This window comes from Phyllobates terribilis, unplaced genomic scaffold, assembly GCF_046119375.1.
Source record: "Phyllobates terribilis strain yellow unplaced genomic scaffold, ASM4611937v1 Scaffold_12__6_contigs__length_324123572, whole genome shotgun sequence".
NCBI classification, from domain to species: Eukaryota; Metazoa; Chordata; class Amphibia; order Anura; family Dendrobatidae; genus Phyllobates; species Phyllobates terribilis.
The window spans coordinates 15,920,300-15,934,934 of NW_027362772.1; the positions used below are offsets into that span (position 1 = coordinate 15,920,300).

Below are 14,635 nucleotides of genomic sequence, written 5' to 3' on the forward strand. Positions count from 1 at the left end.
GGAGGACTGTGCGGGGGGGGCCCATTATCCTGTGTGGAGGACTGTGCTGGGGGGGCCCATTATCCTGTGTGGAGGACTGTGCTGGGGGGGCCCATTATCCTGTGTGGAGGACTGCGGGGGGGGCCCATTATCCTGTGTGGAGGACTGTGCGGGGGGGGCCCATTATCCTGTGTGGAGGACTGTGCGGGGGGGGGCCCATTATCCTGTGTGGAGGACTGTGCGGGGGGGGCCCATTATCCTGTGTGGAGGACTGTGCGGGGGGGGCCCATTATCCTGTGTGGAGGACTGTGCGGGGGGGGCCCATTATCCTGTGTGGAGGACTGTGCGGGGGGGGCCCATTATCCTGTGTGGAGGACTGTGCGGGGGGGGGCCCATTATCCTGTGTGGAGGACTGTGCGGGGGGGGCCCATTATCCTGTGTGGAGGACTGTGCGGGGGGGGGCCCATTATCCTGTGTGGAGGACTGTGCGGGGGGGGCCCATTATCCTGTGTGGAGGACTGTGCTGGGGGGGCCCATTATCCTGTGTGGAGGACTGTGCTGGGGGGGCCCATTATCCTGTGTGGAGGACTGTGCGGGAGGGGGGCCCATTATCCTGTGTGGAGGACTGTGCGGGGGGGGGGGCCCATTATCCTGTGTGGAGGACTGTGCGGGGGGGGGGGGGCCCATTATCCTGTGTGGAGGACTGTGCGGGGGGGGGGGGGGCCCATTATCCTGTGTGGAGGACTGTGCGGGAGGGGGGCCCACTATCCTGTGTGGAGGACTGTGCGGGGGGGGGGCCCACTATCCTGTGTGGAGGACTGTGCGGGGGGGGGGGCCCACTATCCTGTGTGGAGGACTGTGCGGGAGGGGGGCCCACTATCCTGTGTGGAGGACTGTGCGGGAGGGGGGCCCACTATCCTGTGTGGAGGACTGTGCGGGAGGGGGGCCCATTATCCTGTGTGGAGGACTGTGCGGGGGGGGGCCCATTATCCTGTGCGGGGGGGCCCATTATCCTGTGTGGAGGACTGTGCCGGGGGCCTATTATACTGTGTGGAGGACTGTGCCGGGGGCCCATTATCCTGTGTGGAGGACTGTGCGGGGGGGCCCATTATCCTGTGTGGAGGACTGTGCGGGGGGGCCCATTATCCTGTGTGGAGGACTGTGCTGGGGGGCCCATTATCCTGTGTGGAGGACTGTGCTGGGGGGGCCCATTATCCTGTGTGGAGGACTGTGCGGGGGGGGGCCCATTATCCTGTGTGGAGGACTGTGCGGGGGGGGGGCCCATTATCCTGTGTGGAGGACTGTGCGGGGGGGGGCCCATTATCCTGTGTGGAGGACTGTGCGGGGGGGGCCCATTATCCTGTGTGGAGGACTGTGCGGGGGGGGCCCATTATCCTGTGTGGAGGACTGTGCGGGGGGGGGCCCATTATCCTGTGTGGAGGACTGTGCGGGAGGGGGGCCCATTATCCTGTGTGGAGGACTGTGCGGGAGGGGGGCCCATTATCCTGTGTGGAGGACTGTGCGGGGGGGGGGCCCATTATCCTGTGTGGAGGACTGTGCGGGGGGGGGGGGCCCATTATCCTGTGTGGAGGACTGTGCGGGGGGGGGGGGCCCATTATCCTGTGTGGAGGACTGTGCCGGGGGCCCATTATCCTGTGTGGAGGACTGTGCCGGGGGCCCATTATACTGTGTGGAGGACTGTGCCGGGGGGGGCCCTTTATGGTGTTCATACTATGCGTGTGGGGGTATCTTGCTGTGTTTGGGGGGCACTTTTGTTGGCATCATTTTTTATTCCCTGTATTCTCCAAGGTGTTTTATCCTTTGTTATTACATATATAAATGAGGCTATTGGACCATGTGCTTCTTCCTGCTCTCACACATGATATTATTCCAGTACGTCCCATTTGTGATCATGCGCTAATTTCATTCTAAGACCTTTGTTCGTGGGACAATCCCTTTAAGTTTGTTTCCGTATGAAAGGTTTCATCATTATATTTATCAGGTTCACACCTCCTCAGTTGTAGACATTTTTTAATAATTATCAAGGTCGGCCCGACTTTGTCCAGGTTTTTCCTTTTTGCCCCCTGTGTGTTTGAGGTTGATCTCGCTGCTGTAGACGGGTGGGCACGGGATAGTATTAATGATTCTAGTCCGCTGAATCTGCAGCACTGAATGACGAGGTCTGATCATGGAGGACGCTGACACTTTGTGTCAGTTCCTTCTCTTTTCTCTGCTTGCTGTCAGTGAATCCGGCTGTTATATGGAGTTTTTCTCACTGTGGACCGGTCCAGAACAGAACGTCACCCCGTGTGAAGGGGTCCATGACATGACAGTGAGGTCCGTTTATTAATGTGCGTGGCCCCTTTAGGGCCCTATAGTTGGTGACACGACGGAAGGATTGTATCTGATTATTGTCCTGACAGATCTGGTCCTAGTGGAATGTAGTCTTTGATAGGGATTGATCGGGGTCCGTCCTCAGGGACCACCACCGATTCCAAAAAACGAAATCTGATTTGGGCCTGTGGGGGTCCCACCAGTTATCAAGTGAAGGCACTTTTCAGTTCACAGTTCCCAAGACCTCTGCTTTCTGTTAATGAACGGTCACTTTCAGGGTCAGAGAACCTGTATAATCTCACAGCACCTAGCAGCTGAGGGTCCTTAACAGGATGCCCCCTGTGATGGGTGTGGGGGGAGGTGGGTATGACCCCCTTTGATGGTGCGGCCTCCTACGATGTTGTGGAGGGGGTTGCGGCCCCTGTGATGGGGTGCGGGGGCTTCTCATATTGGGACCGCGGCTTCTGTAACTGAACCTTTTTGTCTTTTTCAGGGGGAGTTTGAGGGGTTCAGCGAGGAGGAGTCCGAGCAGAGTGCTCTGCGTCTCGCCCTGCGCTCTAACAAAGGTAAAGAGACTCCTCTGTACCTAGAATTCCTAATCCTCGGTCCAGGGTGTTACTCGGCCCCCTGCTGTTCCCTGTTATCAGCCATTTCTGTCTGAGGAGAGGCTGATTTATCGTCAGCCAGCCCCCCTGTCCTGTACTGACAATGGGCAGGGACCCCACAACATCTGTGTCCTCAGGACTCTTCTGGGGTCGGACATTGATGTACAAGGAGCTTCCACCAGTAGGTGGCGTTGGAGACGTTTTTCTTCCTTTTGGCGGAAAGCTAATTTGCATTCCCTTTCCCATGGAGCATTGCCCGGGTCTCCTCCCTGTCTATGGGCGATCGGAGGCAGCTGTGGTCGCTGCTGAGAATGCTCCGCGCGCCGGCCGGTGTCGGGAAGGGGTTGCTTCTCACATTTCTGCAAACAATTGTGATAATTCTTCACATTTTTTTTCTCTTGTAGGTCCGAGAGTTAAATCCTCGTCCCGCTCTGCTCCATCTGTGAAGTCTCGCCCTGTGCCATCGAGTGCCGACATTAAGGAAGTTAGTCCCTCTGCACCACGTGTGACGCCAGACTGCCCCACCACGCCCGTCCGGCAGCAGACCACCCTGGCACTGCACAATATTAAGCAGAGCTTCACCCCTGAGAAGATTGTCCGGGTGCACCTGACACAGCTGGACCCCTCTCTGTACAGTCTGAACTCTTCTACTCTACTGTGTCCTACAAAGCAAACCCCGATATCCCCCCTCAGTCACAGCGCCCCTGCTGTACCTCCCCGGCTTTTCATCTCCCCTGAAGGAAAGCCACATCCCACCGATCTCCCGAAGGCGCCAAATTGCTCCCCTCTTCCTCCTGTCCACAACAGGCGTCGGAAGAAGAACGGAAAACAGACCGGTCCTAGACACCGGGCTCAGACGGCGCCGCATCCATGTAAAGAAGGTGTCTTAGATGCGGACAGTTTCCCGGATGCGCCTGCTTGGGAGAGTAGTACCAGCGAACCTCCTGAAGGTCTTTCCTCAGATCCGGCTGATGCCAATATGAAGACGTCTACTTCTTCTCCGCGGAAGACTGTGGATGAGACGTCTGTCGGCAGTTCAGGAGAACCAAGAAGCCAGGAAACTTGTAAATCCAGGAGAGGAAAGGTCGGAGAGCAGCGCTCCGAGGGGGCGCCGGCGGCCAAAGAGACAACGAAACGGAGAAGACTCAGGAGCCGTGAAGTCCCCAAGGTGAAGTGGAAGCTTCGCGGAGGATGTCGACAGGAGAGGGAATGGGAAGAAGCAAAGGTAGAAAGGCCAACGTATGAAGACGACCTTATGGAGGAAGAACCAGAGAAACTACTGATCGACCCCGATCCCCCGACAACTGACTGTAAACCGTCTTCTGTGTTCTCCGCAGAAGAAACCGCACCTACAAGGGAAGAAACCACTGGTCAAACCGAAAGCGACGGCCAAGATGGCACAGAAACCTCAGGCCTCAAAGCAGACAAAGCGGCCAACGATGACGAGCAGAAGGAAGAGCTTTGCGAGTCCAAGGAGAAAGGTCCTGAATTAGAGGCTGAAGAGACTCCAGAGTCATCAGGGATGGAGACGACGCTGACTCTTGCCCCTGGGGACAAACAGAGCAGTTTAGGTGACAAGTCTCAGCCGCCTCTTCCGATACTAAAGATTAAGATTTTGCGAAGGGATCAGAAGGAAAAGTTGAAGCGAATACAGAAGGCTGAACGCATGGCTCAGCAAAGGCTGATGATAAAGATGATGCAAGCGCAGGTCAAGGTCCAGCCCAAACCAGAAGCTCCTGCTGCCAAAGTGGAGACCCCCAGTAGTGACGACGGGGGCTTCCTCAAGCCACCAGTGAGCGGCAGACCTTCCCGCGTCATTAAAATGCCTCGCAGGTTCATAGACGATTCAGAGTCGCAGGCCGCCGAGAACCAGACTAAGAAGGTCCTGTCCAAGCCGCTCCTCACCATGGCCGAGCTGGAGAAGCAGGTGCTCTCCGACACTCATCTTCCTCCTTCTGACCCTCGGTTTAGTCTTTTTAACGAAGACGACCACCTGAACTCGCTACCTCCGACGCACACTGATGCCCCTCAGACCGTCTCCTCTACTTCCGCCACTTCTTCCGAAAGCGTTCGCAAAAACATCCTCCGAGCGCCGACGTTCTGCTGGAGGTCGTCCAACGTTTCAGAGATTCAGGAGGCGCCAATATCTACTCAACCTCTCTTTCGTCTGCAGTCTCCAACCTCCCCGGAGGACCCCTTAAAGCCCAGCGCACCCGCTTCAATGCCGTCTTCCCCTCCATTATCCAGCGTTCCTCCTAAACCAGAGTCTGCCAAGCGTTCTCCTCTCCTCCGCGCTCCGCAGTTTACACCCAGCGCAGCCCACCTGAAGATTTACCAATCTGTCTCCCTCCATGACACGGAGGCCACCACGAGCCGCCTGCAGGTGAGCGACCACGGTTCCTCCACTGCCGTCACCTCTTCTCCAGAAGTCCTGGTGTCGGCTCTGACTAAACCTAGTGATGTGCAGTCCTCGGGTAGGAGAGCAAACCATTTGGCCTTTCCTCTATTTGTGGACTCCCTCTCTGGAAACATGGTGGTGAACCTGGATAAGACCGAAGCCGTAGATGCCTCCAGCTTGAAGCCAAGTGGCAACCTGCAGCAGAACGACCTACAGGATGCATCCAACAAAACCCTGGAGATCGGAGCCATGACTCTGCACAACGCCCAGGCCGCGGTGCACAACATGGCTGTGAAGGCCCATCCGACGTCCGGTGTGGGGTCTCGGGAAGACGGCGACACATTCCCACACAACGAAATTGGCCTCTCTGGCACCGACAAAAAGGTCATCAGTCTCCTGGAGAAGGCCAAAATGCAACTCTACAAGATAGACAAGCAGAAGAATGTGGAGCTGGTAAGGGCCTCACCTACAGTCGCTTACATAGCAATCCCCTTAGCGGGAGATCAGGGCCTGAAAGTTGAGGTATTCAGCAGCACAGAGTATTTCAGAACAGGTGTGTACTACTCTTATGAGAGTTCTCTAGCAGCCCGGAGCGTTCCAGGAGAAGGTCTCTTAGGAGGTGACATAGTGGGTTCACAGCAGCACAGAGTATTTCAGGCAAGGAGCGCACTGCTCTTCTGCAAGGCCACAGATCTCGATAAGAGATGGAGTGAGAAGCAGGCTCTCCAGCACAGAGGATTTCAGGACCTTTACGAGGAGCTGACCGTGAAAGAAACTGGTCCCCCAGCAGATGTCAAATTGCAGAAGAGCTGTGTTCCCAGCAGCACAGAGTATTTCAGGGTGGACCATACTACTGATCTTGTTGGGAGGCTATGCAGCGAAAGGAGCTGTTTTCAGCAGCACCGAGTATTTAAGGTGTGTGGGCTCGCATAGTGGAGCTCCCAGCAGCACAGAGTATTTTAGAATAGGAGTGTACCAACTGGTTTTAAGGAAGGGACAAGACTCCCAGCAGCACCGAGTATTTAAGGTGTGTGGGCTCAAATAGTGGAAGCAGTTGGGTTCCCAGCAGCACAGAGTGTTTTAGCAGAGGAGTATGTTGATCTTGTGGAAGGGCTTGGGTAGCTGGCAGCACAGAGTATTTCAGGATGACCTTCATGTCTGCACCTTCTTATCTCTAGGCAGCGGATTCCTCTGAGGGTGATAATGGCGTGGCGTCTCCCGCAGCTCAGGTAACTCTCTCCCCTGTCAGGTCAGGACTGACGGCCGCGTCGGCTGCATACTGACTGTTTCCATCCCCCGCAGGGCCAGGACTCCCCCCTGCAAGGACCCCGCATCAAGCACGTGTGCAGACACCCCGCCGTGGCCCTGGGGCAGCCCCGCGCCATGATTCCCGAGGACATCCCGCGGCTCAGCGCCCTGCCGCTGTGTGAGAGGAAGATCTCCGTGCCCCCCGCGGCTCTGGAAAGTGAGGACCCCTCTCATTTATACCCTCTAGTGTCTGTCTGGTGTCCTCAGGCGCTCACCCATATGTCTGCCGTTACAGACGACTCCTCTGCCTCCGAAGCGGAGACCGTCACCATCGTGAAGTCCAAGCCAGCGAAGCAGCAGCCGCCCCCGCGCAGGCCCAAGGCCATGTCCAGGGCCAAAATCCGCATGACCCGCTGCGGCGACTGCAAAGGCTGCGCCGTGGTGGACGACTGCGGCACCTGCGTCAACTGCCTGGACAAAACCAAATTTGGCGGCCCCAATACCAAGAAGCAATGCTGCGTGTGAGTGCTCCGGAGAGACTGCGCCGGACGCCGCTGATCTCGCCCTCGGCTTCTCATCTCCGGACTCTCCTGTGTCTTCTAGGTACAAGAGATGCGACGTGATCGAAGCCCGCAGGCTGCAGAGGCTCGCACACAAAGGTGAGCACCAGGGGGCGATCTCTGCGTTCAGCGAATGCTTCCATCCAGAGGCCAAGACCTTCTGTCTCACAGCTGAGGGGCTGTTACATTGTTGCACTCGTTTTTTTAGCTCTGACAGTTTGCATCAGCCGGATCAGCACCAGGCTCTGTGATACATGGAAGCAATAAGCACATTTCAGAGCAGCTGTATGTAAACGTGTATATATGATGGCGCTGCTATTATAAGTTGTCAGTGATTAATGTATGACGACTCCCCCCTGCAGGACGGAAAGCGATCCGACACCTCCCGCCGACCCGCGACAGCGCCTCCGAATCAGACGACTACTTCACCGACTCCCTCCGCAATGAAGACACCGAAGCGTCCGACCGCCTGGAGGTCGCACAGACAACGACGACCACCCAGCGCAAATCTACCCGCCGCTGCGTGAAGCAGCGCCCCTGCTATGACCTCTTCCCCGACTCCGAAGAATCTGACTACGACCCGAGCCCCAGTGTCCCCCGCCGCAAGCAGAGACGGGAGTCTGGTAAGAGCCGGCGCCTTCTGCTCTTCACTACCGGCGCTCTGCACCTAGTGACCACAGCGGAGCCGACCGCACGCCTCCCCGGCCCCCAACCAGCTTCCTAAAATACTGCGTAATCAGTATCTTCATCGACACCTCTGCTTGTTGTCAGTGAACTCTTGTTTAGCAGCAGAGGTTGCTCACAGCTGAGGGTTTGCTGCAGCTGCTTCCAGTCTGCCTCCAGAAACATTCACTGATACATTGCAACGGCTGATTCCTGGATTATCTATACAGGGCACGGCTCGTCACAATGTATCAGTGCAGACTATTTAGGGCTCATCGGGTTTGTACAGGTCAGATCACAGAGGATACATTTTACCTGCACTGATACATTGTAACAATCGTCGTGGATTAATAATCCTGCAGTAAGTAATAGTTCGTTACGTTCTATCTGCACTGACACACTGTATCAGTCTGGAGCTGTGGAGATCACAAAGGATCGTCCAACTGTAGCAGACCCTCAGCTGTGAGAAGTCGGGGCGAGATTCACAAGGATGTCATCCACTGACAGCAATCGCAGATTTTGAAATTGATAAAGGGTAAAAAAAAAAATTTGGGGGCTGTAGTCGGATTTATTATTATTATTATTATTATTATTATTATTATCCATGATGCCAGAAATTGACTCAAAGTTTATTAAAGCTTCAGTTCAAAGTATTTTAGAAAGTTGCAAAAGTTTTTGTGATAAAACTATTTAAAGGGACACTCCAGGCGCCAGCATTGATCAGGAGACTGCCGCTGGAGTGGCCCCTTAAGCCCAGGCGGGCGGTCGGTCGGCTCGGCCCGTGTATTGTTAGAGCCTCTGACGTGTTAGCGAGTGTCTTCTGCTAATTTGCTCTGTTTGTCCCCCACACATAGAGAGTAACAACGTGATTTCTAGGGGAAAAAAATCTGTTTCTTCTCATGTCACAGATTTGCTTCCCCAGGACTCGGAGGAGCAGAGTAAACCCCGCAGAACCCCGCAGCAGCCCCTGATCCTCCGAGCCAGGTCCGGGCCGGAGCCGGTGAGTCCCGCGCAGCCGCCGCACACCGCAGCCATGTCTTCTCTTGGGTCGGTGTCGTCACTTATACCGTCTTCTGTTTCCTCCTCTCAGGACTCTATGCTGAACGGATCATCAACGAAGATCAAGTCTTCTGATGGAACGCATCGCCTGCGCGTGGACTTCAAGGTGCGGCGCTGTGGAAATAGTGAACGCCAGACCTGTGGTCCTGCCCTCCATTGCCTAGGGGCGTCCCTGCCCAGTTCATATGAATATTTCCTCTAATCCTGATGCGCCTGCTCCCCGGTATGGGGCACCCTTTACCCCCCGGTGCTCCTGCTCCCCTGTATGGGGCGCCCTTTACCCCCCGGTGCTCCTGCTTCCCTGTATTGGGCGCCCTTTACCCCCCGGTGCTCCTGCTTCCCTGTATTGGGCGCCCTTTACCCCCCGGGGAGCCGGCTCCTCTGTATGGGGCACCCTTTACCCCCCGGGGAGCCGGCTCCTCTGTATGGGGCGCCCTTTACCTCCCGGGGAGCCGGCTCCTCTGTATGGGGCGCCCTTTACCTCCCGGGGAGCCGGCTCCTCTGTATGGGGCGCCCTTTACCTCCCGGGGAGCCGGCTCCTCTGTATGGGGCGCCCTTTACCTCCTGGGGAGCCGGCTCCTCTGTATGGGGCGCCCTTTACCTCCCGGGGAGCCGGCTCCTCTGTATGGGGCGCCCTTTACCTCCCGGGGAGCCGGCTCCTCTGTATGGGGCGCCTTTTACCTCCCGGGGAGCCGGCTCCTGTGTATGGGGCGCCCTTTATGCCCCTGGTGTGCCTTCTCCTCCTCTGTATGGGACGCCCTTTACCTCCCGGGGAGCCGGCTCCTCTGTATGGGGCGCCCTTTACCTCCCGGGGAGCCGGATCCTCTGTATGGGGCGCCCTTTACCTCCCGGGGAGCCGGATCCTCTGTATGGGGCGCCCTTTACCTCCCGGGGAGCCGGCTCCTGTGTATGGGGCGCCCTTTATGCCCCTGGTGTGCCTTCTCCTCCTCTGTATGGGACGCCCTTTACCTCCCGGGGAGCCGGCTCCTCTGTATGGGGCGCCCTTTACCTCCCGGGGAGCCGGATCCTCTGTATGGGGCGCCCTTTACCTCCCGGGGAGCCGGATCCTCTGTATGGGGCGCCCTTTACCTCCCGGGGAGCCGGCTTCTCTGTATGGGGCGCCCTTTACCTCCCGGGGAGCCGGCTCCTCTGTATGGGGCGCCCTTTACCTCCCGGGGAGCCGGCTCCTCTGTATGGGGCGCCCTTTACCTCCCGGGGAGCCGGCTCCTCTGTATGGGGCGCCCTTTACCTCCCGGGGAGCCGGCTCCTCTGTATGGGGCGCCCTTTACCTCCCGGGGAGCCGGCTCCTCTGTATGGGGCGCCCTTTACCTCCCGGGGAGCCGGCTCCTCTGTATGGGGCGCCCTTTACCTCCCGGGGAGCCGGCTCCTCTGTATGGGGCGCCCTTTACCTCCCGGGGAGCCGGCTCCTCTGTATGGGGCGCCCTTTACCTCCCGGGGTGCCGGCTCCTCTGTATGGGGCGCCCTTTACCTCCCGGGGAGCCGGCTCCTCTGTATGGGGCGCCCTTTACCTCCCGGGGAGCCGGCTCCTCTGTATGGGGCGCCCTTTACCTCCCGGGGAGCCGGCTCCTCTGTATGGGGCGCCCTTTACCTCCCGGGGAGCCGGCTCCTCTGTATGGGGCGCCCTTTACCTCCCGGGGAGCCGGCTCCTCTGTATGGGGCGCCCTTTACCTCCTGGGGAGCCGGCTCCTCTGTATGGGGCGCCCTTTATGCCCCTGGTGTGCCTTCTCCTCTGAACGTCGCTGCTCTTGTCTTGCAGGAGGACTGTGACTTGCAGAACGTGTGGCTGATGGGGGGACTCAGCATCCTGACCTCTGTACCCATAACTCCGACACACGTGTGCCTGCTGTGTGCCAGCCGCGGGCATCACCAGGTACGGTGCCCACCCCCACAGATGAGCCCACCTCTGTAGTTTCCTGCCTCTGACTCTCCCCTCTCCGCAGTTCTTGTACTGTCAGGTGTGCTGTGAACCTTTCCACACATTCTGCCTGGAGGAGTCCGAGCGGCCTCTACCCGAGCAGGAGGACGGCTGGTGCTGCCAACGATGCAAGTTCTGCAATGTGTGCGGACGCAAGGGGAAGGCCAAAAAGGTGAGCGAGGGAGGGGGTCTTCGTCACATGGACGCTCCGGCGCCAGGTCACTCATTCACAATAAAAAGTTTGCCAACTTTCATATATAATTTTTCTAGATCTCTGCTTGCTTTTCAGTGACTTTACTTCTGACGAGCCCTGGAATATAGAACATTACCTCTTATGGTTTACATACATTTTTTTTTCTCAGCCTTTACTGGAGTGTGAACTGTGTCAGACAAATTATCACATTAACTGTCTGGGTCCAAGGTACCCTGTCAACCAACCACGCAGCAGGAAAGGCTGGGTAAGTCCCTGACCCCCTGCATACACATAGGGTTAATGATAACACTGGGTCTGCCTGCAGCCTCCAGCAGGGGGAGCTCACTACTTACAGATTTATACAGCCACCACTAGAGAGAGCTCACTACATACAGATTTATACAGTCACCACTAGAGGGAGCCCACTACATACAGATTTATACAGTCACCACTAGAGGGAGCTCACTACATACAGATTTATACAGTCACCACTAGAGGGAGCCCACTACATACAGATTTATACAGTCACCACTAGAGGGAGATCACTACATACAGATTTATACAGCCACCGCTAGAGGGAGCTCACTACATACAGATTTATACAGTCACCACTAGAGGGAGCACACTACATACAGATTTATACAGCCACCACTAGAGGGAGCTCACTACATACAGATTTATACAGCCACCACTAGAGGGAGCTCACTACATACAGATTTATACAGCCACCACTAGAGGGAGCTCACTACATACAGATTTATACAGCCACCACTAGAGGGAGCTCACTACATACAGATTTATACAGCCACCACTAGGATGAGCTCACTACATACAGATTTATACAGCCTCCACTAGAGGGAGCTCACTATATACAGATTTATACAGCCACCACTAGAGGGAGATCACTACATACAGATTTATACAGTCACCACTAGAGGGAGCTCACTACATACAGATTTATACAGCCACCACTAGGGGGAGCTCACTACATACAGATTTATACAGCCACCACTACAGGAAGCCCACTACATACAGATTTATACAGCCACCACTAGGGGGAGCTCACTACATACAGATTTATACAGCCACCACTAGGGGGAGCTCACTAGATACAGATTTATACAGCCACCACTAGAGGGAGCTCACTACATACAGATTTATACAGGCACCACTAGGAGGAGCTCACTACATACAGATTTATACAGCCACCACTAGAGGGAGCTCACTACTTACAGATTTATACAGCCACCACTAGAGGGAGCTCACTACATACAGATTTATACAGCCACCACTAGGAGGAGCTCACTACATACAGATTTATACAGCCACCACTAGAGGGAGCTCACTACATACAGATTTATACAGCCACCACTAGGAGGAGCTCACTACATACAGATTTATACAGCCACCACTAGGAGGAGCTCACTACATACAGGCTTACTCTAACTCCCCCTGGTGGCATCCTGCAGCATATGCATCGTTCCCTCCAATCCCCTGCTGCACAGTATGACGGCCGTGCTCTTCTTCTTTGCTTGCAGCTCTGCTCATCCTGCATCCGATGTAAGAGCTGCGGAGCGTCTCCTGCTGTGAACGCAGATATGGAACTAGCAGAAGGTGGTAACCTGTGCACCGAATGTTCCAGCCTGTACAATAAAGGTGGGATCCCGGACCCCCGGCTTCTCTTTCCTGCGTGTCTGTATTCAGATCATGAATCAATGTTTTTTTGTTTTTTTTTTTTCCCTACAGGAAATTTCTGCCCAATCTGCACTCGCTGCTACGAAGAAAACGACTACGAGAGCAAAATGATACAGTGCGTGAAATGTGTGAAATGGGTGCACTCCAGGTGTGAGGGTCTCTCCGGTGAGTGCCGCCCTGTGTGCTGTGATGTGGAGTCCAGTTTGTGGGTCTGTGACATCAGCCGTATATATCCTTACTATTCCAGATGAGGGATACGAGATCCTGTCTAACTTGCCGGACAGCGTGGTGTACACCTGCCCCCCGTGCCTGGGCGACGCCAGTGCAATATGGCGGGAGGCCATGCTTTCCGAACTCACCGCAGGCCTCCATGAGATTCTGCAGGAACTATTGACCTCCAAGATTTCCACCCCACTCATGCAGTGCATGCAGGTGAGGTCACCTGCGTCCTGACATATTTTCTTCCAAATCTCTGGTCTAGTGGAGACTGTATAAGTCTGTATATAGTGAGCTCCCTCTAGTGGTGGCTGTATAAATCTGTATGTAGTGAGCTCCCCCTAGTGGTGGCTGTATAAATCTGTATGTAGTGAGCTCCCTCTAGTGGTGGCTGTATAAATCTGTATGTAGTGAGCTCCCTCTAGTGGTGGCTGTATAAATCTGTATGTAGTGAGCTCCCCCTAGTGGTGGCTGTATAAATCTGTATGTAGTGAGCTCCCTCTAGTGGTGGCTGTATAAATCTGTATGTAATGAGCTCCCCCTAGTGGTGACTGTATAAATCTGTATGTAGTGAGCTCCCTCTAGTGGTGGCTGTATAAATCTGTATGTAGTGAGCTCCCTCTAGTGGTGGCTGTATAAATCTGTATGTAGTGAGCTCCCTCTAGTGGTGGCTGTATAAATCTGTATGTAGTGAGCTCCCTCTAGTGGTGGCTGTATAAATCTGTATGTAGTGAGCTCCCCCTAGTGGTGACTGTATAAATCTGTATGTAGTGAGCTCCCTCTAGTGGTGGCTGTATAAATCTGTATGTAGTGAGCTCCCCCTAGTGGTGACTGTATAAATCTGTATGTAGTGAGCTCCCTCTAGTGGTGACTGTATAAATCTGTATGTAGTGAGCTCCCCCTAGTGGTGACTGTATAAATCTGTATGTAGTGAGCTCCCCCTAGTGGTGACTGTATAAATCTGTATGTAGTGAGCTCCCCCTAGTGGTGACTGTATAAATCTGTATATAGTGAGCTCCCTCTAGTGGTGGCTGTATAAATCTGTATGTAGTGAGCTCCCCCTAGTGGTGGCTGTATAAATCTGTATATAGTGAGCTCCCCCTAGTGGTGACTGTATAAATCTGTATGTAGTGAGCTCCCCCTAGTGGTGACTGTATAAATCTGTATGTAGTGAGCTCCCTCTAGTGGTGACTGTATAAATCTGTATGTAGTGAGCTCCCCCTAGTGGTGGCTGTATAAATCTGTATGTAGTGAGCTCCCCCTAGTGGTGGCTGTATAAATCTGTATGTAGTGAGCTCCCTCTAGTGGTCGCTGTATAAATCTGTATGTAGTGAGCTCCCTCTAGTGGTGACTGTATAAATCTGTATGTAGTGAGCTCCCCCTAGAGGTGACTGTATAAATCTGTATGTAGTGAACTCCTCCTAGTGGTGGCTGTATAAATCTGTATGTAGTGAGCTCCCTCTAGTGGTGACTGTATAAATCTGTATGTAGTGAGCTCCCTCTAGTGGTCGCTGTATAAATCTGTATGTAGTGAGCTCCCTCTAGTGGTGGCTGTATAAATCTGTATGCAGTGAGCTCCCTCTAGTGGTGGCTGTATAAATCTGTATGTAGTGAGCTCCTCCTAGTGGTAACTGTATAAATCTGTATGTAATGAGCTCCTCCTAGTGGTGACTGTATAAATCTGTATGTAGTGAGCTCCCTCTAGTGGTGGCTGTATAAATCTGTATGTAGTGAGCTCCCTCTAGTGGT

At 54.8% G+C, this 14,635-nt stretch overlaps 1 protein-coding gene across 2 annotated transcripts in view; it reads left to right on the forward strand.

The window, feature by feature from the left end:
• Nucleotides 1-14,635, forward strand: part of KMT2B (lysine methyltransferase 2B) — a 79,972-nt gene that overhangs the window by 7,064 nt on the left and 58,273 nt on the right. The window contains exons 2-16 of one of the 2 annotated variants that reach the window (XM_073655573.1): nucleotides 2,807-2,879; nucleotides 3,323-5,769; nucleotides 6,495-6,545; nucleotides 6,619-6,781; nucleotides 6,860-7,085; nucleotides 7,168-7,223; nucleotides 7,487-7,747; nucleotides 8,642-8,787; nucleotides 8,878-8,952; nucleotides 10,624-10,737; nucleotides 10,808-10,954; nucleotides 11,145-11,240; nucleotides 12,514-12,631; nucleotides 12,722-12,835; nucleotides 12,918-13,102. In XM_073655573.1, coding sequence (XP_073511674.1) covers nucleotides 2,807-2,879; nucleotides 3,323-5,769; nucleotides 6,495-6,545; nucleotides 6,619-6,781; nucleotides 6,860-7,085; nucleotides 7,168-7,223; nucleotides 7,487-7,747; nucleotides 8,642-8,787; nucleotides 8,878-8,952; nucleotides 10,624-10,737; nucleotides 10,808-10,954; nucleotides 11,145-11,240; nucleotides 12,514-12,631; nucleotides 12,722-12,835; nucleotides 12,918-13,102 — 4,272 coding nt within the window. The remainder of the gene's footprint in view (nucleotides 1-2,806; nucleotides 2,880-3,322; nucleotides 5,770-6,494; nucleotides 6,546-6,618; nucleotides 6,782-6,859; nucleotides 7,086-7,167; nucleotides 7,224-7,486; nucleotides 7,748-8,641; nucleotides 8,788-8,877; nucleotides 8,953-10,623; nucleotides 10,738-10,807; nucleotides 10,955-11,144; nucleotides 11,241-12,513; nucleotides 12,632-12,721; nucleotides 12,836-12,917; nucleotides 13,103-14,635) is intronic. The other variant, XM_073655574.1, reaches the window with a different exon arrangement.